This window comes from Peromyscus maniculatus, chromosome X, assembly GCF_049852395.1.
Source record: "Peromyscus maniculatus bairdii isolate BWxNUB_F1_BW_parent chromosome X, HU_Pman_BW_mat_3.1, whole genome shotgun sequence".
Taxonomy (NCBI): domain Eukaryota; kingdom Metazoa; phylum Chordata; class Mammalia; order Rodentia; family Cricetidae; genus Peromyscus; species Peromyscus maniculatus.
Genome location: NC_134875.1, coordinates 91,791,686 through 91,814,020, shown reverse-complemented (window position 1 = coordinate 91,814,020; position 22,335 = coordinate 91,791,686). Strand labels below are relative to the sequence as shown.

The 22,335-nt window shown below is 41.0% G+C and overlaps 1 protein-coding gene across 2 annotated transcripts in view; it reads right to left on the bottom strand.

The window, feature by feature from the left end:
- Positions 1-8,166: 8,166 nt before the first annotated feature.
- The window catches only part of Pdk3 (pyruvate dehydrogenase kinase 3), a 62,891-nt gene continuing 48,722 nt past the window's right edge, over positions 8,167-22,335 (bottom strand). Inside the window, exons 9-14 of one of the 2 annotated variants that reach the window (XM_016008392.3) lie at positions 21,850-21,951; positions 21,198-21,308; positions 17,017-17,130; positions 14,575-14,714; positions 12,508-12,541; positions 8,610-8,840 (exon numbers count right to left, since the gene is read on the bottom strand). In XM_016008392.3, the coding sequence (XP_015863878.1) occupies positions 8,823-8,840; positions 12,508-12,541; positions 14,575-14,714; positions 17,017-17,130; positions 21,198-21,308; positions 21,850-21,951 (519 nt within the window). In that variant the 3' untranslated portion in view covers positions 8,610-8,822. Of the gene's footprint in view, positions 8,841-12,507; positions 12,542-14,574; positions 14,715-17,016; positions 17,131-21,197; positions 21,309-21,849; positions 21,952-22,335 lie in introns of both variants that reach the window. The other variant, XM_006990116.4, reaches the window with a different exon arrangement.

Sequence of the window (22,335 nt, the reverse complement as noted above, 5' to 3'; positions counted from 1 at the left end):
GCCTGGTCCCTCTTTAGTGGCAGACAGTCTCAAGTCTTCTCATATCCCTACAGTGACAGGCTTCAGTTGCCAATAGGCTTACACATCCTAATTCAAGATGTGGGATAGTAAGTTCAACATTTAAGTTAAAGGCATGAGCCAGTTCTTCCTAAAAATATGTAAGGATTTTTAGTTTCAAAAATAAAGACTGAAGCTTCTCAAAATAGTTTGAATGACAAAAAGGAAATGGAAATTAGGGGAAAGGGATGTCACAATGTAAACAATATCACATTTGATACTAACCCTGAGTCCACAACCTTTCTGGATATGACGTTCAGCATGGCTAAATGATAACTGTCAATCATCACAGTTAACTTTCACAATTTCTTTGAGGCTAGCATGCATCAATACTCAAAACAGTTTATACTGAACATTAATATTTTATTTCTTCTTTATCAAGAATCTGAAGGTAAGATCATTTTAAACAGAATGTAGTTCTGTTATTAATATGCATTCTGTTGGAACTGTGCCATTTTCAATTAATTTGTGATGTCAGGTTGAATTGGAAGCAGTTAGACCAGTCCCACCTGCCAGACTCTGGCATCTTTTAACTGAGCAAACTGCAGGGCCAGCATTGCTTAGTTACTGCACATACAGGATCTCTGACATCTGCAAAAGTTATCCAGAGCATTGAAATTAATAGGCACTTTTAAAGGAAGTCAGAATTACTTAATGGGGTGTTCTTTTAACTGAAAGCTTACCACCTCAAAAGGAGCCAGTTCCAAATGAGTATCGAGCCTTCACTGAAAAGTTACTAGACAATTGGCCAAACAGAACCAAACTTCGGGGGGGGGGGGTGTCTATGAAAATCTCACCTCCACCCTACACAAAGGAAATCTGGGTGTCACTTCTTTCGAAAAGGGTAAGCTTATATTGCTGAGATGACAATACCTTTGAAACTCTCCCTGGGAAATTTAGACGAGTACCATATCTGAACAAAACAGTTGCAGATCCTATCAGAGCCATTCCCTGAGACAGGCAAGGTGAGAGAAAAGCCTTTACTCAGAAAGAGATAACATCTGAAAACAATTTGATCTAAGTTTCATCTTATTGTTTTAAATTTCAAGTGAGCACTCACAGGAAGGCACGCCTGAGCTGAATCTTTCTTACATGCTCTCCCGATACTTCCCTTAAAGCCACCGTTCGATAAAGAACTAAACACATAGTTCTCATCATTTACACAAACGAGGTAGAATCCTAAGAGAATTCACTGGAAGGAAAGTGTAACTCTTCATTTTTGCAAACTATAATAGGAAAAAGTTAGAGCAAGCTTAATGGAAGCCTGGAGTGATTAGAACTTTTAAAGAATGCAAGTATAATTTGGTACTTTTGAAAAATAGAATGTGAAAAACAAATCCAAAATACCTCTCTATGTAAATTAAAGCCCAAGCCATGGTATTCAAAATTAAAATGATTTACATAATCTACTATCCTCTGTGTTTTTAGTAATTAACCTTCCTGAGGCTGATTTTGTTCTCCTTACTGTTTGCTTAACTAAAACGCTTAATAAAATTTCTACAGAATATATTACCCTCTCCATAGATGAATATTATTTTGAACTACAATCTGACAAAAACCTAACTACATTTAATTATGCCTGATTAATACAAATGTCACTGAGAGATTTCTAGAAGAGAGACTTTTTTTCAGGTTAAGTTCATACTCTTTCACTGTACACATCCCAGATCTGTTCTTCCCATCTCAACTCTCTAGTGGTTTTTAAATGTCTCAGCCAAAACCCAATCGTCCTAACTGGACCACGAGACTCCACACATCAAGCTTTATTTCCTTTCGCTTCCAAGGGCTTGTGGACAGACCTCCATCAAAGGCTGATGTCACCACTTGGAACTGGTTGGTACTGTGCCTATCGTCACCTACACTTAAGGAGCGAGCGTGCTGAGTACTGGGGTCAGTTCAGCAATCGGGGTAAATTTCTGTACAGCAAACTGCACACACGGCCTATTTGGACTTCATTAAAACACTCAAAGCATAGTGTGAGATGAGGCGTGCTTTCCTTTAATACAGGAACAGAACTACCAAATACCTGCAGACTTTCAGTCCCGATGCTCTAAGGTGAGTCTGTCGATGGAAAACCAGGCAGTTTAAAGGGTGGGGAATTGGATGGACCTATGGACACTATTAAAGGGGACACTCTATCCCCTTCCCGAATCAGGAAAGCCTCACTGCTGGGGCACTCAGATCTGTCCCAAGGAGTCAGAGAGGTGGGCCTGGAGAACAAGTCCCCATGGACCTCTAATATTCCCTCTGAGGGAAAGTGAATTCCGCCAGGGAGCTGTGTGGCCTTCACCAGCTGACAGCCCATGTTGCAGCCACTTCAAACTACCGTGCAGACAGGAGGAATTCATGTCGCTACTTCGGCAACAGAAATAGGGAAGTAGAGGTTCCTCCAGACTTCTGTGGCTGGAATACCACCGTCATCTTGGCAAGTGAACATAGCTGCTATCAACTGGCAGATTTCAGAGGGAAGCCTTCTTGGATCCCCTTCCTCCACCTCTGCAATGAGTTGGCGTGTTAAACAGGACCCCCTCCTGAGCAGCAGCAATTTTAACTCTAGCCTCATTAGCCAGATACTTCTAAGCGTCTAAGACACTATTACATTTATTTAGTGTGTGAGACTGCATGTGCCACAGCATCTGTGCAGAGGTTGGTGGACAACCTGCAGCAGCGGGTTCTCCCCTTCTCCCACGTGGGACCTGAAGGCCGACCTCAGTCGCCAGCCTTGACGGCAAGCCCCCTTACTAGCTCAACCATCTCACTGGTCCTTAAATGGGCATTTGTGAAGTCCTAAAAAGATGTGCCCGAACCTGTGGTGAGATTCGATGGTGAAAGCTGGCCGCTCTCAGCTGACCACACTCCCTGCCGGCCAGGGAGACAATGACTGGAATGGCTCAGTCCCATTCTCTACTGACGCTGGGGTACGAGGACCTCAGCAAGGACCCCACAGGGTAGAGTGAAGAGCCAAGCATAGAAGACAGACTCTCACTTCAGACGGAGAGATAAAAGGAGACAGTAACGGGAAATCATGAACACTGCCTTCTCTGAAGAATACCCCTGGTCCTTTATGAGACTGAAGCCTTTCATTTTCCCCACAGCACGTGTTCCGAGTGAAGCAGGAAATGACTCTATCTTGTCCCTACTAACACAGGAGTTCACGAGGCAGGGGTTCACTCTGCTTTCATCACGGTCACATGGCCAGCAGTGAGTGTCGTTTCTAGCACGTGGTAGAACAATGTATTGTTGGAACCGAAGACCGAACCCCATCTTCTTTCCCACGACTCCTCTACCTGCCTCCTTCACTTCTGGTGTCCCTTAGCTGAGGACAGCTGTGTCCGATCATCTATTTCACAACAGCACAGTACAAGGCAGACTGACCTCAGGGAATGACTGCTCAGCCTTGCACAGTTCGATGGATGTTGCAAGGCTATCTTTTGTGGTCCTTGACTGTGGGATGGGAGCTGGGAAGTTCAAGTTTGCTGCTGCTGCTGCTGTCTACTAGACTGTCTGGCTACTGAGGCAAGGAGGTTTCAGTTCTACAAGCATTCTAAGGAAGCCCTTACCCCATGATCTACCTGCCGATACACTTTCATAGCATTACCCCGTGTTCTTCTGTGGTAGGCCCCAGACCTACAAACTACAATCACAAGAATAAGCCATAACGAAGCCTTCATGCCTCTCTCCTTACATCCTCTCTCCCCTCTTCTCCTGTTCTATTCTTCCCCTCCCTCTTCCTCCCTCTCCTCTCTTTTCACACAGGTTCTCACTATGTAGCCCAGGTTGGCCTTACACTTTGCTCCAGCCTTTACCTCCTGCATGCTGGGATTACAGGGGCATGTATATCAGCAGGACCAACAGAATTTTCTATTTCTTAATGAACCACATTTTAAAATGGTTGACTGAAAAGACAGAAAACATGTCACAGTGAAGCTCTTAGAATGGTCAACACCCTCAGTGAGGCGGCCTACAAACTACTAATAAAACAAGCTTATACTTCTCTTGATAACTCTGATTATGCCCTAGTTTGAAGTATTCTGCCATATTTAACTAACAAATTAATCATTGTCAATGGCTGATAAGGTCTCAAGTTCATTAAAATTTCCCATGTCCCATCTATTTTCCAACCAGAAGGTACCGCTTTCTCTAATCAGTGTGACAGGAACTGGAGTTAAAAGTTATCTTTTCATCCAGAACAGCAAACAAAACTCCTTCATTGATTAAACCGTTAATGGTGCTCCCCTGCTGGCGATATCGGTTCCTTCTGTTTACTAACATATAGATTATGAAGGACATTATCTTGAAAGTCAATGTTTAAGCATCTGGACCACCGGGAAAGTCAGCAGAATAAATATATGTTTGTGTAAGTGTTCTATCCCCCCTGGCCAGCACACATGTCTAAAAACTGAGCAAAAAAATGATCTATGATGAAATTAATAAGAGCCACAAGCCCACAGCATGGTCTCCAGGAGTGTGCCTGACAGAGGAAGCAAAAGATACACAAATACATTCTGGAAAAAAAAATGATTTCAGAAACCCTGAAATTTTGAGACCAAATGGCTTAGTCCTCAAAGACATAAGGCATCAAAGAGGACTAACATAATGAGCTAAGAGACGTAAATTTAAAAAAAAAAAAAGAGAATATGACAGAAGTGAAAGCAAGCCATGAGGCCTAGAAAAACAAACAAACAAACAAACAAACAAACAAACAAACCAGTAGAGAAAACAAGTTGGTGGAACGGAGGATAAGACCCAAGGGGTGGAAAATCTCACCTGAAGGAAGACAAGGAGATGAAAGGCATACGAAAGATAAACGTGAAAGATGAGTGACACAAAGCTGAGAGAGAACCACATCTCTGAAGAGCACAACAGTACAAAATGATACAAAATGTAATAAGGCCCAATATGTGACTGGAGCTCACTGTGCACCAGGAAAAGCCAACAGACAACTACCAACCTTGAGCTCTACTGAAATGAAGTTACAAAATAGCAAGGATAAACATGCAACCATGCCAAACAAGCAAGTTGTCTACAAAACGGAAAGAAAAACCCATCTGTACTCGAGGGCTTCAGAGCACCAGCAGAAATAAACAATCAAGTCTCTAAAGAATGTAGTGGGGGCCGGGCGGCGGTGGCGCACACCTTTGATCCCAGCGATCGGGAGGCAGAGGCAGGTGGATCTCTCTGAGTTGGAGGCCAGCCTGGTCTACAAAGCGAGTTCCAGGACAGTTAGGGCCGTTACACAGAGAAACTGTGTGGGCGGGGGCATGGGGGTGGATAATGTAGGGGAAAGAATGTGATCCAAGGTTCTGATAGGCAGCCGAGCTATTATTGTAAGTAACGGCAATAGAAAGAACGTGCAAGAGCATCTAATCGAGTCTGTAATTGAGTCTACCAAAACACAAATGTAGAAGCTTTTACAAAAAGGCTGGCAGCAAGCACTGATCTCATTCGCATATAAACTCTAGTCATGACCTACACTAGTCTGAAGTTGTCTGTTTTACAAGGCAAAAGCTGCCGAATCCACTTGTCTCCTCTAACTGTGCTGGAATGGAAACACACCAAAGGAAACTTGTCCTGAGTGTAACTGCCTTGCATTACAGAAAACTGCTGATTTAATGATCATCCTCGAGGATTAATATGCCCAAGAATTCCTCTAAAGAGACCATTCTAACCACTTGACATATTGTTCAGAGCACTGGCCTAGGAACAGGAAGCCCCAAGCACTGTTTTTGGTTCTGCTACTCACTTGCCACGTCTCCTTGGCAAGTCACTTAACTGCTTTGGAATTCAGATGAAAAAGAAAAGCTACTTTGCATAGTCTGCCTCCTGGCACTGTAAGGATCACATGGGTGCTGATGCTAAGTTCTTTGGAATCTCTAAGAGCGGCTATAAAATCATGTCACTAGATAGAAAGAAGCCCTTGGATTATGAATTCAAAACCAGATATTCAGAGACAGAAAGAATCAGTTGGCTCTTGTGATCCATTTCTAATTTGGTCACTTCTCTACATTTTAAAGCCATCTCTTAGTACTATAAGAAGAAATTCAGTATACTGCCACAGCTCTTGACTTGAATCACTACCAACTTGAAGTTAGGGATATCTGAAGAACTTAGAAAGATGTTTCCACACCCACCAGTGCAGATTTCTATCAGTTTTCATCCTTTGACTCAATAAATACCCATTAAGTACCTACCGTGTGCCAGGTACTGTTTCAAATAATATACATGGCTCCCAAATACTTAAAATAAGAGTGTAAATTGGAGGGCATTACAGAGAAATGAGGAAGAATTCTGCTGAAAGCAGGTCAATGTTAATTTGTAATATATCCAGAAGGTCACAGAGCTAGAGAGACATGCTTAAGCTCAGCGGATCAGGCACCGTCAGCAGAAAGGATCCATCAATGCTCCAGTTGAGGGGAGAATAAACTTGGAGAATGCAGGATGTTCCTGAAACTCTCCTTATGGTTGGTTTAGGGCTGAGGTTAAATTATTGATGACACGAAGACAGGAACAGCTGGAATGCACTGGGCTTAGATGGACATGAATTAAGCCCAAGAGTTAGCGAAGGACTGTGGGTTCAATCCTTAAGACATTTAAACAAAAACTGGCTTTTCAAAAAGACTTTAAAAGAACATGACAAGGTTTTTCTGTGCCATAACCAACTCCCACATGGTTTTTGTGGTGGGAGTGTGTCAATCAATGGGCAGCCCTCAAACACCAGAAACAGAGCTGGAGCAAGGTGATCGATGCCACAATATGACTCGGTTGCCGCCTTTCTCCTACAGTCAAACTTGCAAGTGTAAAGGAGGAGGACTGGAACTGAGACTCAGCAAGATATGGACATCCTATCTGGCGTTTCTAAGGCAGCCAGGGTCTTTAAATGTAAAGGACCATCATTCTCACAGCTTTTCCTTACAAGAAAATAGTCATATAGCTTACCCATCAAGATACAGACTTAGCCCTGTGAGCAATTAGACTCTCACCAGTTTCTCAAAAGTTTATCAACATTTCTTTTGTTTGACTATGTCAGCTCTGTAATGAGGTGTTTATAAAGACAAAAAGGAGCTACCAGGAACTCAGGTAGTACCAGGAACTGAAAGAAAATGAGATGCTGTGTGACACAGAGAAAATGAAGTTACAACTGAGCCAACTTCAGCTAAGTCTGAGCAAAACTGTGAGGCCAAGGCCTTCACTGTGGTGGCACTGTGGTGGATAACGATGTAGCAATACAAGTTAAAACTTTGTTTGAGGGGAAGTCTTGTTACATAGCCCAGGCTATGATCATGATCCTCCTGCTTAAACATTTGGAGTCCTGAGATTTCAGGTGTGGACCACCATGCCTGGTTATCAACTAAAACTTCTAAATCTGGATTCCATACTGAAAAACTGGACAGAAACATTTATACATACAGTAAATGAAAGCAGTAATCAAGAGGAGCTGACATGTACATGAAAAATTATAATGAACAGAGAAACGCATACCAGGGACCTGAATAAGCTAGATACTGGTTTGACTCCAGACTCTCAGCCTCTATTATTAAGGATAAATATCACATCATTTCTCTTTCCTTACCACAGGTCCTGTGCTAATTCCTACTTCTAACTTTCAGCAAAGGGGATCATAAAAATCAGATTGATGACCAGGCAGTGGTGGCGCACACCTTTAGTCTCAACACTTGGGAGGCAGAGGCAGGCATATCTGTGTGAGTTTGAGGTCAGCCTGGTCTACAAGTGAGTTCCAGGATAGCCAGGGCTGTTACACAGAGAAACTGTGTCTCAAAAAACAAAAATCAGATTGATTGGATAGTTCTAAAACTGGCAAAAAGCAATGACAATGAAAATTATCAAGATCTCTAACAGTTTTCAAACTCAACTAAAACATTTGCCTCTGACAATCTGTGTTACAGTGATTCAAGGGCATCCCACAGGACTTCTAGTTCCTAAGAAGACTACAAGAGGAATTTCATATGGCAAACAAACAGCAATGGTTAGAGAAGCTTTCACAGAGACACACAACTGCACTTCCCACTCTTTAAAAGTCTGATGTTGACCAGAAGGTAGTTTTTCACTTAAAATCTTTTAAATCAAGGTGTTAAGTGAGAAATTCCAAGACAACTTTTAGAGTGCTTTAATCAATGAACAGAAGTATGCAAATGAACTTCAAAGTAAAAATAACACAGACGAATAGGTTCTAACACAAAAGTACCACACCTCACACTGAGAATACAGTCAGATGGAAGTAGGCAAAGTCTAAATCAGAGAGTGAAGAGGGAATGTATATACAGGACAGGAAGAACCCTGGCACTGAATTTTCAAGATGTACTCCACTGATGCCTTCCACTCCCAGACTCCCCAGGCCCTAGCTGGAGGTTATAAACTGTAACAGGTAGGATTGCTGTATCTGGAATGAGGAAGGAGCTCATAATCGTGGGAAGACTTCAGACACTAAACTCCATGACAAGATACAGAGTCTAGGCTACAAGAGCACTAGGAGGCTCTGTGCTCTTTTGTGATGGGTGTAAATGATGCCACAGAAAGTCACCATGAAAAATTGCTCAGGTTACAACTTTAGCGGAAGATACGAGTTGATTACAGGAAGGACTCCATGGAAACACTTAAGCCAATACAATGGAAGCAACAAATTCAAGCACTAGGGATAACAATAGTGCCACGGTTAAGAGTTGGTAGAATAAGGGTCTCTGGTTAACTTGCAGAAGATAATCTTTCTTCAGAGACGACCACAGCACTCGGCTTTCTAGAAAGTTCTATTAGTCTTCATCTTGTCCCTATGAAGAAAAGAATCCATAGAGAGGTCATGAGTATAACCTCCTCTATTTTAACCAAAACTTACTCAGAATATTTATAGTGATAGTTCCAAAACCTTTGCCTTAACTCAGAATTACTTTCTGTAGTTACTGCAGAGAAAGTGGCATTTCATTACTTATATTGAAAGAACCAAACAGATTCTATAACAGGCTGTCAGTCTTCTCTCAGAGATCAGGCCTCAATTTCAGTTTCCTGAGACTTGAGCAAGCAGTTTCTGGGAGGGCCGTGAACAAAAGACATAGTCCTTGCAGTAGCTCCCTTTCTGCACGTACTCTGACTGCTCAAGGTTCAGCCAGTTGTTTACTGTCTGGGACCCCTTACCAACTTAAGAGTTATGTGCATGAGTCAAGGACAGAGCCTGGGCCACTGAGCCAGCCCCCACAGTCAGTACGTGCTAGGCCAGCCAGTCTCCATGGCAGCTCAAGGACAAAGCCTGGGACTTGTCCAGGCCTGCCTCCCAAAATGGATAACTGTAACCCCCAACTAACCCTAGCCAATTAAAAATTACTAACATGATTGCCACTCACATAAACCAATCCTGAGTCTGTTCCTATGTAGTCTGTAGACCCAAGACCCCCTTGCTTTAAAAACCCTGCCCCATTGCTACCCAGGGTCTCTCCTGCTCTGCTGCCGCGTCAGATGGATGGAGAGGCCCGGGTTAACTTGCAACAATACAAAGACTCTTTGATTTTACATTGGATTTGGTCTCTTGGTGGTCTTTGGGGACTCTGGGTACAACAATATAAATTTTAACACAAGTTTGATTATAAGCTGGGCATGGTGGCACATGCCTTTAACCCCAGCATTCAGGAGGCAGAGGCAGGTGGATCTCTGTGAATTAGAGGGCAGCCTGGGCTACATAGTGAGTTCCAGGACAGCCACAGTTATGTAGAGAACCTGTCTCAAAAAAATAAACAAAATAAAACAATAACAAAATTTGATCAAAACTATAAAATGAGTGCTAATGCACATGGCCTGAGGAAGTCTGCATTTAGAGCAGTGGTGGGGGTTAAAATTTTGAATATACTCCAAACCACTCAACTGTATACTTCAAAAGAGCAAACTGTATGGTATGTGAATTATATCTCAATAAGACTGCTAGGGTTAGGGTTAGAATTAACTCAGGGTTAGGGTTAGAGTTAACTCAGGGTTAGGGTTAGAGTTAACTCAGGGTTAGGGTTAGAGTTAACTCAGGGTTAGGGTTAGATTTAACTCAGGGTTAGGGTTAGAGTTAACTCAGGGTTAGGGTTAGATTTAACTCAGAGTTAGGGTTAGAGTTAACTCAGGGTTAGTGGTTAGAGCCAGAGTTACTCAGGTTCAGAATACATTTTTTAGTTCTCTTTCCATATAAGCACTGACTTTTCTGTTCCCTCCTCCTCTCCTGAGATCTTTCCCACATGTTTAACCATTATTCTATTTGTATAGCTTAACAATTTTAAACTGCCAAGCTAACAACTTTAGTATTTCACTTTTGTTAAATTTGTTTGAAAATAACATGCTGGAATTAAGGACTGATCCTTAATTTGCATACAATATGTTAATTTATTTACTGTGGTCTCACTCTTTTAACTCTATCTGGCCTGGACTTTGCTCTGTAGACCAGGCTGGCCTCAAAGTGACACGAGACCATCTGCCTCTGCCTCTCATATGCTGGGATTCAAGGCCTGAGCCACCATGCCCAGCCTAAGCATGGCCTTAAAAATACCTTCCAGTTAATACCACCATTCCACATGCCAAATGACTCTTATGAAAGATGGCTCTGGAAGTAATAATTTGAATTAATGGCCACATTGGTGCCCAACAAGATATTTGGCTTACATACAGACTGCAATGAGATTGTAGTAAACTGATCTGATAGAGAAAGAGACACAATCAAGCCTTCTGTAGCTGCTCAGAGCACAACTCTTCCCTCGGAAAAATCGCCCACTGTGGGGGCAGCAGGGATAAATTTCTTGCTACTCTTTCATGACAAATGGTGAATGACTTAATCCTTTTTAAATTTCATGTTTTGAGATGAGTTGGGTGGAGACCCACTATGCATTTCTGCAGGAAGATTAAAGAGCATACAGATGTGCTTTACCCTTTATACCACTCATTAGGAAACACCAGCATAGCCCTTCGCAGTTGATGGCTTCTGGTGGGGGTGGGGGGATGAAAGGACTCAGTTATCTTTAATGGGCTGGCCACTGGGAGTTTGACCATGTTCCAATGAGTATATGGGAAACCCAAATTGGACTTGGTGTATTGTTTTCTTTTTTCGGGGGAGGGCTCAAAGGTAGAAAGGTATGGGAGGAGTGGGAATTGAGTGTGATCAAGGTGCATAGTATGAAATGTTCAAATAATCAATAGGGATATTATGTTGGGAAAAAATAAAGAAAAAGCAAATACCAGCATTTACTGCATGGTATAATATTGCAAAGCTATGTAAATTGTATTTGCCCACAAATGTTTCTGTTCTGTTCTGTTAAAGATGTTAAGAATCAAGGTTTGTATGGTAAGAAGTGTATATAAGAAAAACCCAGTAGGGAGATATAATCAATGTTAAAAGAGAATGAAGCTATCCATAAGAAGTGAGGTATATGGGTATGCAGATACATACATGTATGGTGTGTTGAGAAGCTCTGTCCAGAAAAAGGGCTTAGAAGAGGTGTGATGAGCACCCATTGCCCTCCAGAATCTGTTCACAAGAACTATAAAATGGCCGAGTCCAGTACAAGGGTATAGGAAGCTGAGCTTCGGATATCATGTTAGACAAGAAAGTAGGACAACTTTCAAAATTTAATGCACTTTTGTCAACCGAAGGCAGAAAAATCAAGCTCAAAATAACTCCCATTATCCCAAAGTGTGCCAACTTAGGCAGCAAACGCAACATTGACTGTGACAGGCAATATTATGAATGGCTTTCCCAGGGAGCAAAGGTGATAGGGTGCCTGCTTACATGTGTCTTTTGTTCTGTATTGTAAAAAACCACCTCCAATGGTGCTCAGAGAGAGGAAGAGAACAATCTGGCTAGAAAGGAGTCTTCCAGAGTATTGGAAAGAGAGATGTAACTGTGTGTCAAGCCATAGACTTCAGATTTGTAGACTTTCTACTATATGTTATACTTCAAAAAAAAGAAGCGCTGAGTATAATGTATATAACAGTAAATCACTATTAAATCTACAATGCTCAAAAAGACAGGCAGGCAAAAGCTGGGCAGTCGTGGCAGATATCTTTAATCCCAGCACTCGGCTGGCAGAGGCAGTTGGATCTCTGAGTTCAAGGTCAGTCTGGTCTATAGAGTGAGTTCCAGGAGAGCCAGGGCTACCCAGACAAACCCTGTCTCAGAAAACAACAACAACAACAACAACAAAAACCTTAAGGCAGAAAACTCATGTTCCATCCTTCAGGGCAGTGGTTCTCAACCTGTGGGTTGTGATCCCTGGGTGGCAAACCAGCCTTTCACAGGGGTCACGTATCAGATATTTGCATGACAATTCACAACAGTAGCAAAATTAGTTCTAAAGGAGCAATGAAAATAATTTTGTGGTTGGGGTCACTACAACATGAGGAACTGTTTTAAAGGGTTGCAGCATTAGGAAGGCTGAGAACTACTGCTTTAAGGTGACTTTTAATTCAAATGCTTACCTTAAAAAATGGGTAAAAGGGAATTGAATTTTCCCTTTAAGTTTAAAGGAAGAAATTAAACACATATTAGAAGAATTACAGTATGGCCTTTGTTAATGAGAATGAGCTGTATTATGGAGGAACATAAGTCAATAGTTACCAAAGAATGATTTTTTTAAAGACTGTATCATTTTACAAAGACTAATAAAACACTGATGTAGGAGCAATTTAACTTCCTCTTTTCCTTTCCCATTTGGGTGTCTTTTATTTCTTTCTCTTGCCTAAATGCTTTCTATACTACACTGGACAAAACTGGTAAAAGTGGGTGTCCTTATCAGACCAAAATGGTCAACTAGGATAAAAACCAATAGGTAAATGGCTGATGGGTAATTATACTTTTGTAAAGCACCTCCCTCCAAAAACAACCACCACCACCAACAAAAAAAGACCCCACATGGATTACTTCCTAGTGAAAAAAGGCTGAATTATACTACAGAGCAGTGGTTCTCAACCTATGGATTGTGACCCCTTCGAAAAACTTCTATCTCCAAAAAATAGACATTACAGCTCATAACAGTAGCAAAATTACAGTTATAAAGTAGCAACAAAAATAATTTTATGGTTGGGGGTCACCACAACATGAGGAGCTGTATTATAGGATTGCAGCATTAGGAAGGTTGACCATAGAGGAATCAGATAGCCATCACCTAAATTATGGTCTACCCTTAGCATCACAGATAATGGATCAACCAGAAATCATACGTCTAAACATATAATTCTGCAACAGTACTGATGGAGTATTCCAGCGGGGGAAAAAAATAAAAAAGCTCCACTAAGAGCCTTTATAACAACTTTGATTTCCATCAAATATGGGAATAAGAAACAACCTAAATGATACTTCAGAAAAGAACTAAACACATCAAGGTAAGGATGTTTTGTTGACAAAGTCTTTCAACAACAGCACTTTCTATATTAAAAACAACTTGAGACTATCCAGATATGTCATGTGGTCCTGGAATGGATCCCAGTTTGGAAAATTCAGGAATTTTTTAATGAGATGAAAGCTACTGACATGGAAAAGTAGAGATGGTTAAATGAAACCAATGCATATTGTTCAACAGTATGAAAAGTGATCTCACTTGGAGAAAATACATACATATGTAAATAGCAAATTATCTAAAATAATAGAAACAAAACTGTACCCATAGCAATGGCTGAGTTGTGGAAATACAATGATTTTTCCTTTCTTTTTCAACTTATTATTTCCTAGATTTTTTTGTTTTGTTTTTTTTACAACACATAAATAAAAGATTACTTTAAATTGAAAAATTGGAAACCAAAGACTATTTTATAAACATAAAATAGTGATACTTTACTAACTAAAAAAAATGATAGCTGTTCTATGTGTAACAACTTTTCAGTTTTGATAATTTATTGTGATAAACTATACATAATTAGAACTTCCTGTCAGCTACTTTTAAGTGAGTAGCTTAGTTGCTTGGGCCTATTCATACTCCTGTACAACCATCACCATGCCAAGTACTTTTTCATCCTCACAAGAGAAAATTGGTACTCCCTAACGATTCCTCATTCTCCCTCCCTCCCCAAGAGGCTTGGCATCCACCCGGCTACCTTCTGATTCTGAAATCTCACGAAAGTGGAATAGCACTATTTATACTTTTGAGTATGGCCTATTCCACATCAAATTATGACTTCAAGATTCATCTACACTGAAGCACGTATCAGAATTCCCTTCTTTTTAATGCTTCACTGTGTGGGTAGAATCCATTTTGATTGATTAATTTCACAGTAGAACAAACTTCTACTCACTGTCAATACCTCTCAAGTACAAGGATTCCTAGGACAGTGGGAATTCCATTTAAATGATGATTGTAGCTACCCAATTCTTGTTCTCCTTCTCAGCATAAAAGACTTTCTCCAATCTTCCTTTCTTTAAGGATCACTTTGGTTGTCCAGTGATTAAAACCACAGAGAATGTGTGGCACAAAAATATTGTTCAGTTGTGTGCCTGGTACTTTCTGGAGACAAGTCAGATATTTTATAATGATAATCAAAGTGGTTTCTTACTGTTTAGCCTTGTATTTTGATGCATCCCTGGGTTCGCTACTTGGATTGCTCCAGTCATCAGCTTCAGGAGTTGTCTTGTAATGGCGCCATGCAGACTTATTGAAAACGGGCAGCCTCTCAAATGATTCACTAGAAAGGGCCTATTAGAAAAAAGTACATACACCAAAGATCTAGGATTCTATTTTTCTCACATGAAATTCACACATTTTACTCTTTTAAACACCAGTAACCATTTTTTGAAATTAAAATTTATTTTACAAATTCACTTAGGCTGGCCAGGAGAAAGATCCTGAACCCTTTCTAAATGAGTGAAATCATTTGCTCACTCCCTCGCCCAAAATCAGTACTGAAACACATATGACAGGAACAAAACACATTGTAATTCAGTTAATATTGCTTTGTGATACTTAATAGTTTTGACAGTATGTGCTTAGATCAAGTATTTTTATTCAACAGGCAACTGCTGCCCTAAAAAAGCCCCAGAAGAAATAAAGCTTCATAAACATTTGCCAACAAATGATATTAAACATAACCTCGTTTAGGAGCTGGGAATGTAGCTCAGTAGTAGAGAGCAGGTATAGTATCATGCAGGAGGCTCTGGGCTCCATCTCCAGCCCCAGAGCAAGCAAACTAACCCCATGTTGAGATATAGACATCCAAATAATGAGTGCAATTGTGATATCATTTCCAGTACTATACTTGGTCACGGTTAAAAAGAATGAGTCAGTTCTACACGAATCAGTGTGGAAAGTTCTATAAGATACATTCCAAAGTTAAGAAACAAAACCAAGCTGCTGAAATGTCTTTTTGGATTAGGTTTTTTTTTTATCTATTTATAAATGCAGAACCAACTCTATTATAGCTTTTTGATGTTGCTATTTTTGAGACAGGGTCTCACTATGTACCCCGGGCTGACCTGGAACTTTCTACATAGACCAGGCTAGCCTGTCTATGCTTTCCAAGTGCTGGGCTTCAAGTTGTGTGCTACCACACCCAGCTCCTCTATTAGATTTTTGTTTGTTTTACTTTTGTAATAAAGGACCCAGAGCCTTGTACATGCTAGGAAAGATCTACACCACTGAGCTACATCCCCAGCCCCTATAAATACAGAATCAACTCTAGGAGGATCCATAAGGAACAAAAACCCAGTGAAGACAAGTGTGGCTTAGTGCCAGCAGTGAGACGCTTCATTTCCCACTCTGAAGTTTTTAAATGTTACTATACACCTCTATTACCTATTGAAATAATATACCAAAATTCTAGAATTCAGAAATAGAAGTCTAACACCACCAGTAAATGAGAAAAACTGTGTGTTAGAGAACTTAGTTATCAGATGACTAGTTTAAATGGCCATTATTATGATTTTTTGACTTAAAAATACTGTACAGTGAAAAGGGTACACTAAGGCACTTTGGTATAGAATTTGTTTTGCTGAGTCTCCTCCCATCTCCCTTTTCTCTTGTACCCCTAGGTCTACCCCTGTGCACCCTCTCAACTCCAGGGGTTTTCTGCTTTTGTGTGCTGTTCTACTATCCTCCCACCCATCCTCAAAAATCTCTTCTCTCATGGACCTCTTTACAGTTTTGTGACCCATACTGATGCTCATTTCCACATATGTACATATATATAGACATACACACAAATTAAAAGCTATGGTCTGCATGAGAGCAAGCATTCAGTATTTGTCTTCCTGAGTCTGGGTTACCTCACTTGACATAAAGATCTACAGATCTTTTTATATAAAGATACTAAGCCGGGCGGTGGTGGCGCACGCCTTTAATCCCAGCACTCGGGAGGCAGAGCCAGGCGGATCTCTGTGAGTTCGAGGCCAGCCTGGTCTACCAAGTGAGTTCCAGGAAAGGCGCAAAGCTACACAGAGAAACCCTGTCTCGAAAAAAAAAAAAAATACTATCGTTACTGAATTCTTTTATTTTTTTATTTTTAGATTTTTTTTTTTTTTTTGAGGCAGGGCTCCACTGAGTAGCCTGGGCCATCTTGGAAATTGTTCTGCAGACCAGGCTGGCCTTGAACTCACAAATTCGTTTGCATTTGCCTCTGCCTCCTAAGTGCTAGGATTAAAAGTGTGCACCACTACCGCCTGGCTTCATTACTGAATTCTTACAACTTGAGAAATAAGCGAAAGACTAGAAGACTTCAGATTACTGTTAATCGGTCTCATTTTAAACTAGGTTTTTCAATGAACATATAATTTTGAAAAACTCCAATTTAGATCTATGGTTATAAAATAAAAAATTTAAGTTTCATATCTATGCTTCTTCTTTGTTGTGTTTTGGCATAAAAATCAAGCATGAGGCATAGCATGGTTTCATAAATCTGATCTCAAGGTAAGAGATGATACAGTGTTCTTCTCGACTAGTTATGGGTACTTCCAGCTTTTAAGAGTCAAGAGGCCTTTATACCAACAGAAACAAACCACATTACCTTCAGATAAATGACAGCATCAGTACCCACTCCTTCCATGGAGTACAGTTTTAGATCTCCCTGAAAATATCTGGCATACAGTCGAGAAATTGGCAAGCCATAACCAAATCCAGCCTATGAAGAAAAGAAAATTAATAGAATAAGACTGGTGCAAATGCTTCATAGGGGACCACTTATAGAAAATTAAAACAAATCCCTGATCTGAATTTAAATCAAATGAATGAGTAACCCAATCTTTCTAACACTGTGTCTATAATCTATGACCAAAAATTCCCAATTTTTATTAAAAAAAAAACCACCCATCAAGTTTGGGTAACAGAAAAAAAATTCACTTTTGATTAATGCCTTTTACAAAACCATTTTGAGGAAATTTTTACCTATGTATGAGCATAAAATTAGGGTAACTTTTTTGAACTAGGGTTTCCTATATCACTATATATCTGAGGTTGACCTTGAGCTCCTGATCCTCTTGACTCCACCTCCTAAGTACTGGGAGTACAGGCACTGAACCACCAGGCCTGGTTTCTACAGTGCTGGGGATAGAACGCAGAGCTTCATGCATGAAGGAAGGACTCCAGCAACTGAACAACCCTGTGCTCCCAAGGTTACTTTTCAAAAGTGTATCCATATTATCCCCACAGCTTAGTGTAGCTGTCTCTCAACAAAGAAGCTCCTTCTTTCTGCAGGAGACAGACACCAACATGGCAAGTTACAAGTGGTTAAACTGCAGACAACAACTGACCATAGGGTGCCTCTCCAAGACTGAGAAATAAACCTGTAACACAATTCCTACACTTAAGGCTCAGGGGCATCTTGGAAAGGTGGGCAGAGGATTGTCAAGATGAGCAGGGTATCTGCTGCAAGGCAGTGCCTTCTTAAAAACAACATACAAGTTGGAAGTAGAGGGAGGAGGGAAGAGGAGGTGGACGTGGGAAGAGGAGTGGGGAGTGAATGTGATGGAAATAGAAAATATGTTGTTGAAATTCTCAACGAATAAAAACATTAGATGAAAAAGTGACTCCTCAGTCAGGTGGGGTTTGTTCGGATGACAACACAAAAGCACATTCACTTCCAAGTTGCATTATCAGACTTCTCTGCGGCCCGAAGTGAATGAATAGCACAAGAGTTGAAGTTTTCCTTTCTTCTTTGTGGGTTTTCAAAACAGGGTCTCTCTCTACAGCCCTGGCTGTCCTGGAACTTGCTCTGTAGACCAGGCTGGCTTCAAACTCAGAAATCCTCCTGCCTCTGCCACCCAGAGTGCTGGGATTAAAGGCATGCACCACCACTGCCTGGCAAGAGTTGAAATTTACTAATAGCGAGACTAACCCACAGAAAAAAACTCCTAAGAGGTTCCTTCCTAAGGGTCTAGAAAAGCTACAGTATGCTGATACAATGAATGGGTAGTTTTAGAAATAAAAAAAAATTTAGTATCATTCTATATTATAATGTCATCAAACTGCGGCCAATATAATTTTTAAACTAAAGGTCACAGATATTGGCAAGAATAAGAACAATGATACTAAAGTGACTTTGTGGCTGGCCACCGGCGGGTGTGGGGAGATGCACTCAGGTAAGCTTTAACACTTTGGATTAATCTGGATGGGAAGAGGACTAAGGAAACAGGGCTATGGCCACACAGGCGGGTGTGGGGAGATGCACTCAGGTAAGCTTTAATTAACACTTTGGATTAATCTGGACGGGAAAAGGACTAAGGAGACAGGGCTATGGCCACACAGGCTTCTGACTCTGAAAACTCGAAGTTGAAATCTACATTTCTGTGTGACGAAGCAGTTTGTTCAACTTTAAGACTTTTCTCACCATGAAAGGAAAAGCTTACCCCCCGAGATGATAAGGACGGTAGCATAATAAATGCTGCCTCTGCAGTCTATCACACACTAAAACTCAGTAAGACAGCTCAGTTTTGCTGACAAACCTGCGGACCTGAGTTCAATACCCAGGATCTGTTTGAGATAGAAGCAGTGAACTGACTCCACAGACTTGTCCTCTGACCTCCCAAAGTATCAAAGACGGACCAGGACATGTGGAGATCATGCTGTGCCATGCTCTAACCTGTTTCATACTGTAAAAACCAGTGGCTTTCCAGCTGTGCCCTGTCATGGTCAAATCTGCTTTATAAAGCAGCATTTGGCTCCACTGCATACATGCAGAGACAGGATGGCTCCACACCTCACAGTGCATATAGACACGAACTGTCCTACACCATCAGCAGGACACAGACAGGTAATATTTCTAGTGTAAAAAGGTGCCACCTATAAATTTATCTAAGTAAATAGGGAACATATGAATACGTGATGTATTAAAATCATTTCAGGTGCTGGGGCTGTAGCTCAGTGGGTAGAGTATCAGCCTAGCACACCAAAGGCCTTAGGTTCGATTCCCCAATACCTCCTAAACTGAGGTGGCACAGTCTGTCCTCCAAGCAGGAAGATCAAGAGTTCAGGGTCATCTTAGCTTCAGCCAGCTCCCAGCCCACCTGGAGGACATCAGCCTCTGCCTCAAAACCACCATGACAAAAAAGATAGACCTTGTGCTGACAAGATGGTCAAAGCACTTGCTGCGCAACCCTAACAACCCGAGTTCAATCCCTGGAATCATCACATACATACAACTGTCCTCTGACTCCCACACGCATGTCTAATAAGTACAATTGTAACCGCCTGTCTTTAGGGCTACAGAGATGGCTCAGCAGTTGTATGCACTGGCTGTTCTTGCAGAGGACCCTGGGCTACTTCCCACCACCCATGTGGCTGCTCACAATCTTCTGTAACTCCATTTCCAGAGGATCCCATGTCCTCTTCTGATCTCTCTGGTACTAGGCATGCACGTGGTACACATATATACAAATATGCAGGGAAACACTTATACACATAAAACAGTTTAAAATTTGTTCAATTAAAAAATAATGTATGAAGGAAAGCAGAGATATGTAAAATAAGCCATTTGGAAAGGAAATTCTTTTCTAGTACTACATAGCCATGGCCCCATTTGAAAGCTGAGGACAGTTTACTAATCGGGAGAAATGTCGATGGAAGCATTTCTTCAAGTGCAGCCAGCACCAGGTACCATTAATTTCCTTTGCCCCTCTTTCCCGTGTCTATATAATGGGAAGGTGAATAATGGTCTCCTGGAGTCCTCTGTTTCCCAAAACAAACATGGCATAAAGAGCTACCCTCAGGATGCTATTTTAAGACCTAGAGTAGATAATCCAGATTCTTTTGAAACAACTGGTGAAGATGCAAGATTTGTACCAGACCCTGGTCAAGGTAATACTATTCCAAATTGATCTTTTATGAATTTTCTTGAATCCTGTATAAATGACTTCCTCAGTTTTCCACATGCTGAGTTAACAAACTCTGCCTCAAATAACAATGCAAAGTGTTTGATTTTATTCATACAAATAAAATATAATCTTATGTGCTTATCAGTCAGGTAGGACTTTAAAATGAAACTTAATTTATACCCTGAGCCATTTTGCAGACTGATAGATACATTGCTGTGTTTAATGACAAAGGGTTCAATTGTTGTTTGTCAATTAGAAACACTCAGCGGGGGAAGAAAGTGTGGCCCTACCAGGAATAAATGCTACCATGGTAACCAGAGGCTTTTCTCACTGACTGAATAAGGCTGAAGGTTATTTCTAGAGTGCTACACAGAGACCTCTGAAAATACATACACCACCTATATGTTTTCTGCTTAGATTATGAAAATTTCAATGTTTTCATAATTCATAAATATTGTAATTATATAAACAAGTTGGACAGTGGTGCCCCAAAGGCTCTGGGTGACTTGGGCCTGTAAGGTGTGCAGCACCAAAGCTGTAGCCAAGCACTCTACAGTCCCTTTGCTCCCCCGTGGCTAATGTCCACCTCTCCCAGGGGGTGCATAATGATAAGTGGCCCTCCGGCAGCAGTCTTATCACAGAGAAAAGCTTTTTCACACTGTATTTGCGAGTGCTGGAGGGTTTCTTGAACAAATTAGAAAAGCACTCTCAGTCCAAAGAACTCACGGACTAAATAGCTAAGGCAAAAAGGTGCCTCTGCTCCCACCCGTACCAGAAACATCCTCGTTCAGGTAAGGCTAGTACAACCACCTGAGGAGATGGGCAGCTCTCTATTCCTGTGGCAAAGACCTTTTCTTCTGTAGCAGTTTGCCATGCTTACCAAGGGAGCAGCTCTTGTAGGCTCCAGGCTGGGGCGAGGAGCAGTTGAATACATGTAGTTAAAAAGTCGGTCTATTTTTCGAAGTGGGACTCCACCACCTAGGTCACTTATCTGCAGTGAACAAAATGTTAAAAATAAAAGGGAGTCAATGTGTGCTTAAGGAGGTGGGGAGAGTTCATTAGATCAAGCATATGACAGAAGGCTCTAAAACGAGTAAGGGCTTTGGGCTGCCATTGAAGAATGGTTCCTTTGGGGTCATGTAAACAAAGGACACAGAGTAGTGTAGCAAAATCTGACAGGCTTGGTATTGAAGTCTTGCTCATGAACACTCAAGGAGGTAACTTAAGCCAAGAATCTAGCACAATATAGTCATGTTTCCATAAAGGACAGGGATAGAGTGAGAAATGTGCCATTAGTCAATGTCATCAGGCAACTCTCTTAGAAGGTGCTTATACAGAATTACTACAACGTCACTAGACAACAGCAACTTACAGGACTGCCACTATCTATGTGTTCAGATCATTGCAGAGAAAGCACTGCTACACGACTTTACGTACAAACAACACACTCAAAAAACGCCAATTTTCTTTCCTTCCCTCTCACACTATTAAATCAACTGATGATTAAAGGAAAAAGGCAAACAAAGTCTTACCTTAATGGACAAGTCTTCTTTGCCGAGAGTAACGAGAGTCTTGACAGCTGGGTAGCCCTCCTTCCTATGTTCGTGTAGTTCAACTGTTGCTCTCATTGAGTTCTAAAACAATAAGCTCTTTTCAAAAGCCATGCTTCTGACTCACAAAGTACAACTAAATTACATTACATGTATTGATTATTTTTGGTGCTGAGTAGAACCGAGAGCCATGTACATGCTAAGCATGTACTCTGCCACTGAGCTAGCCCTAACCACGAAAAACCACAATTTCAAAAAAGAAAGAAGCACAAGATTACTTATAAGTATAGTTATTTTGTGGAGCTACTATTAAGATTTATGGGATTTTTTTTCTGTCAAAGAAAATGTTCCTGATGTTCTATTTTGCATTTAATTGTTAAACATATTTCTTTCCTTTTTTTGGCTCCAGGGATTTTTTAGGGGGAGGGGGGTGTTTGAGACAGTGTCTCACTATATAGACTAGGCTGG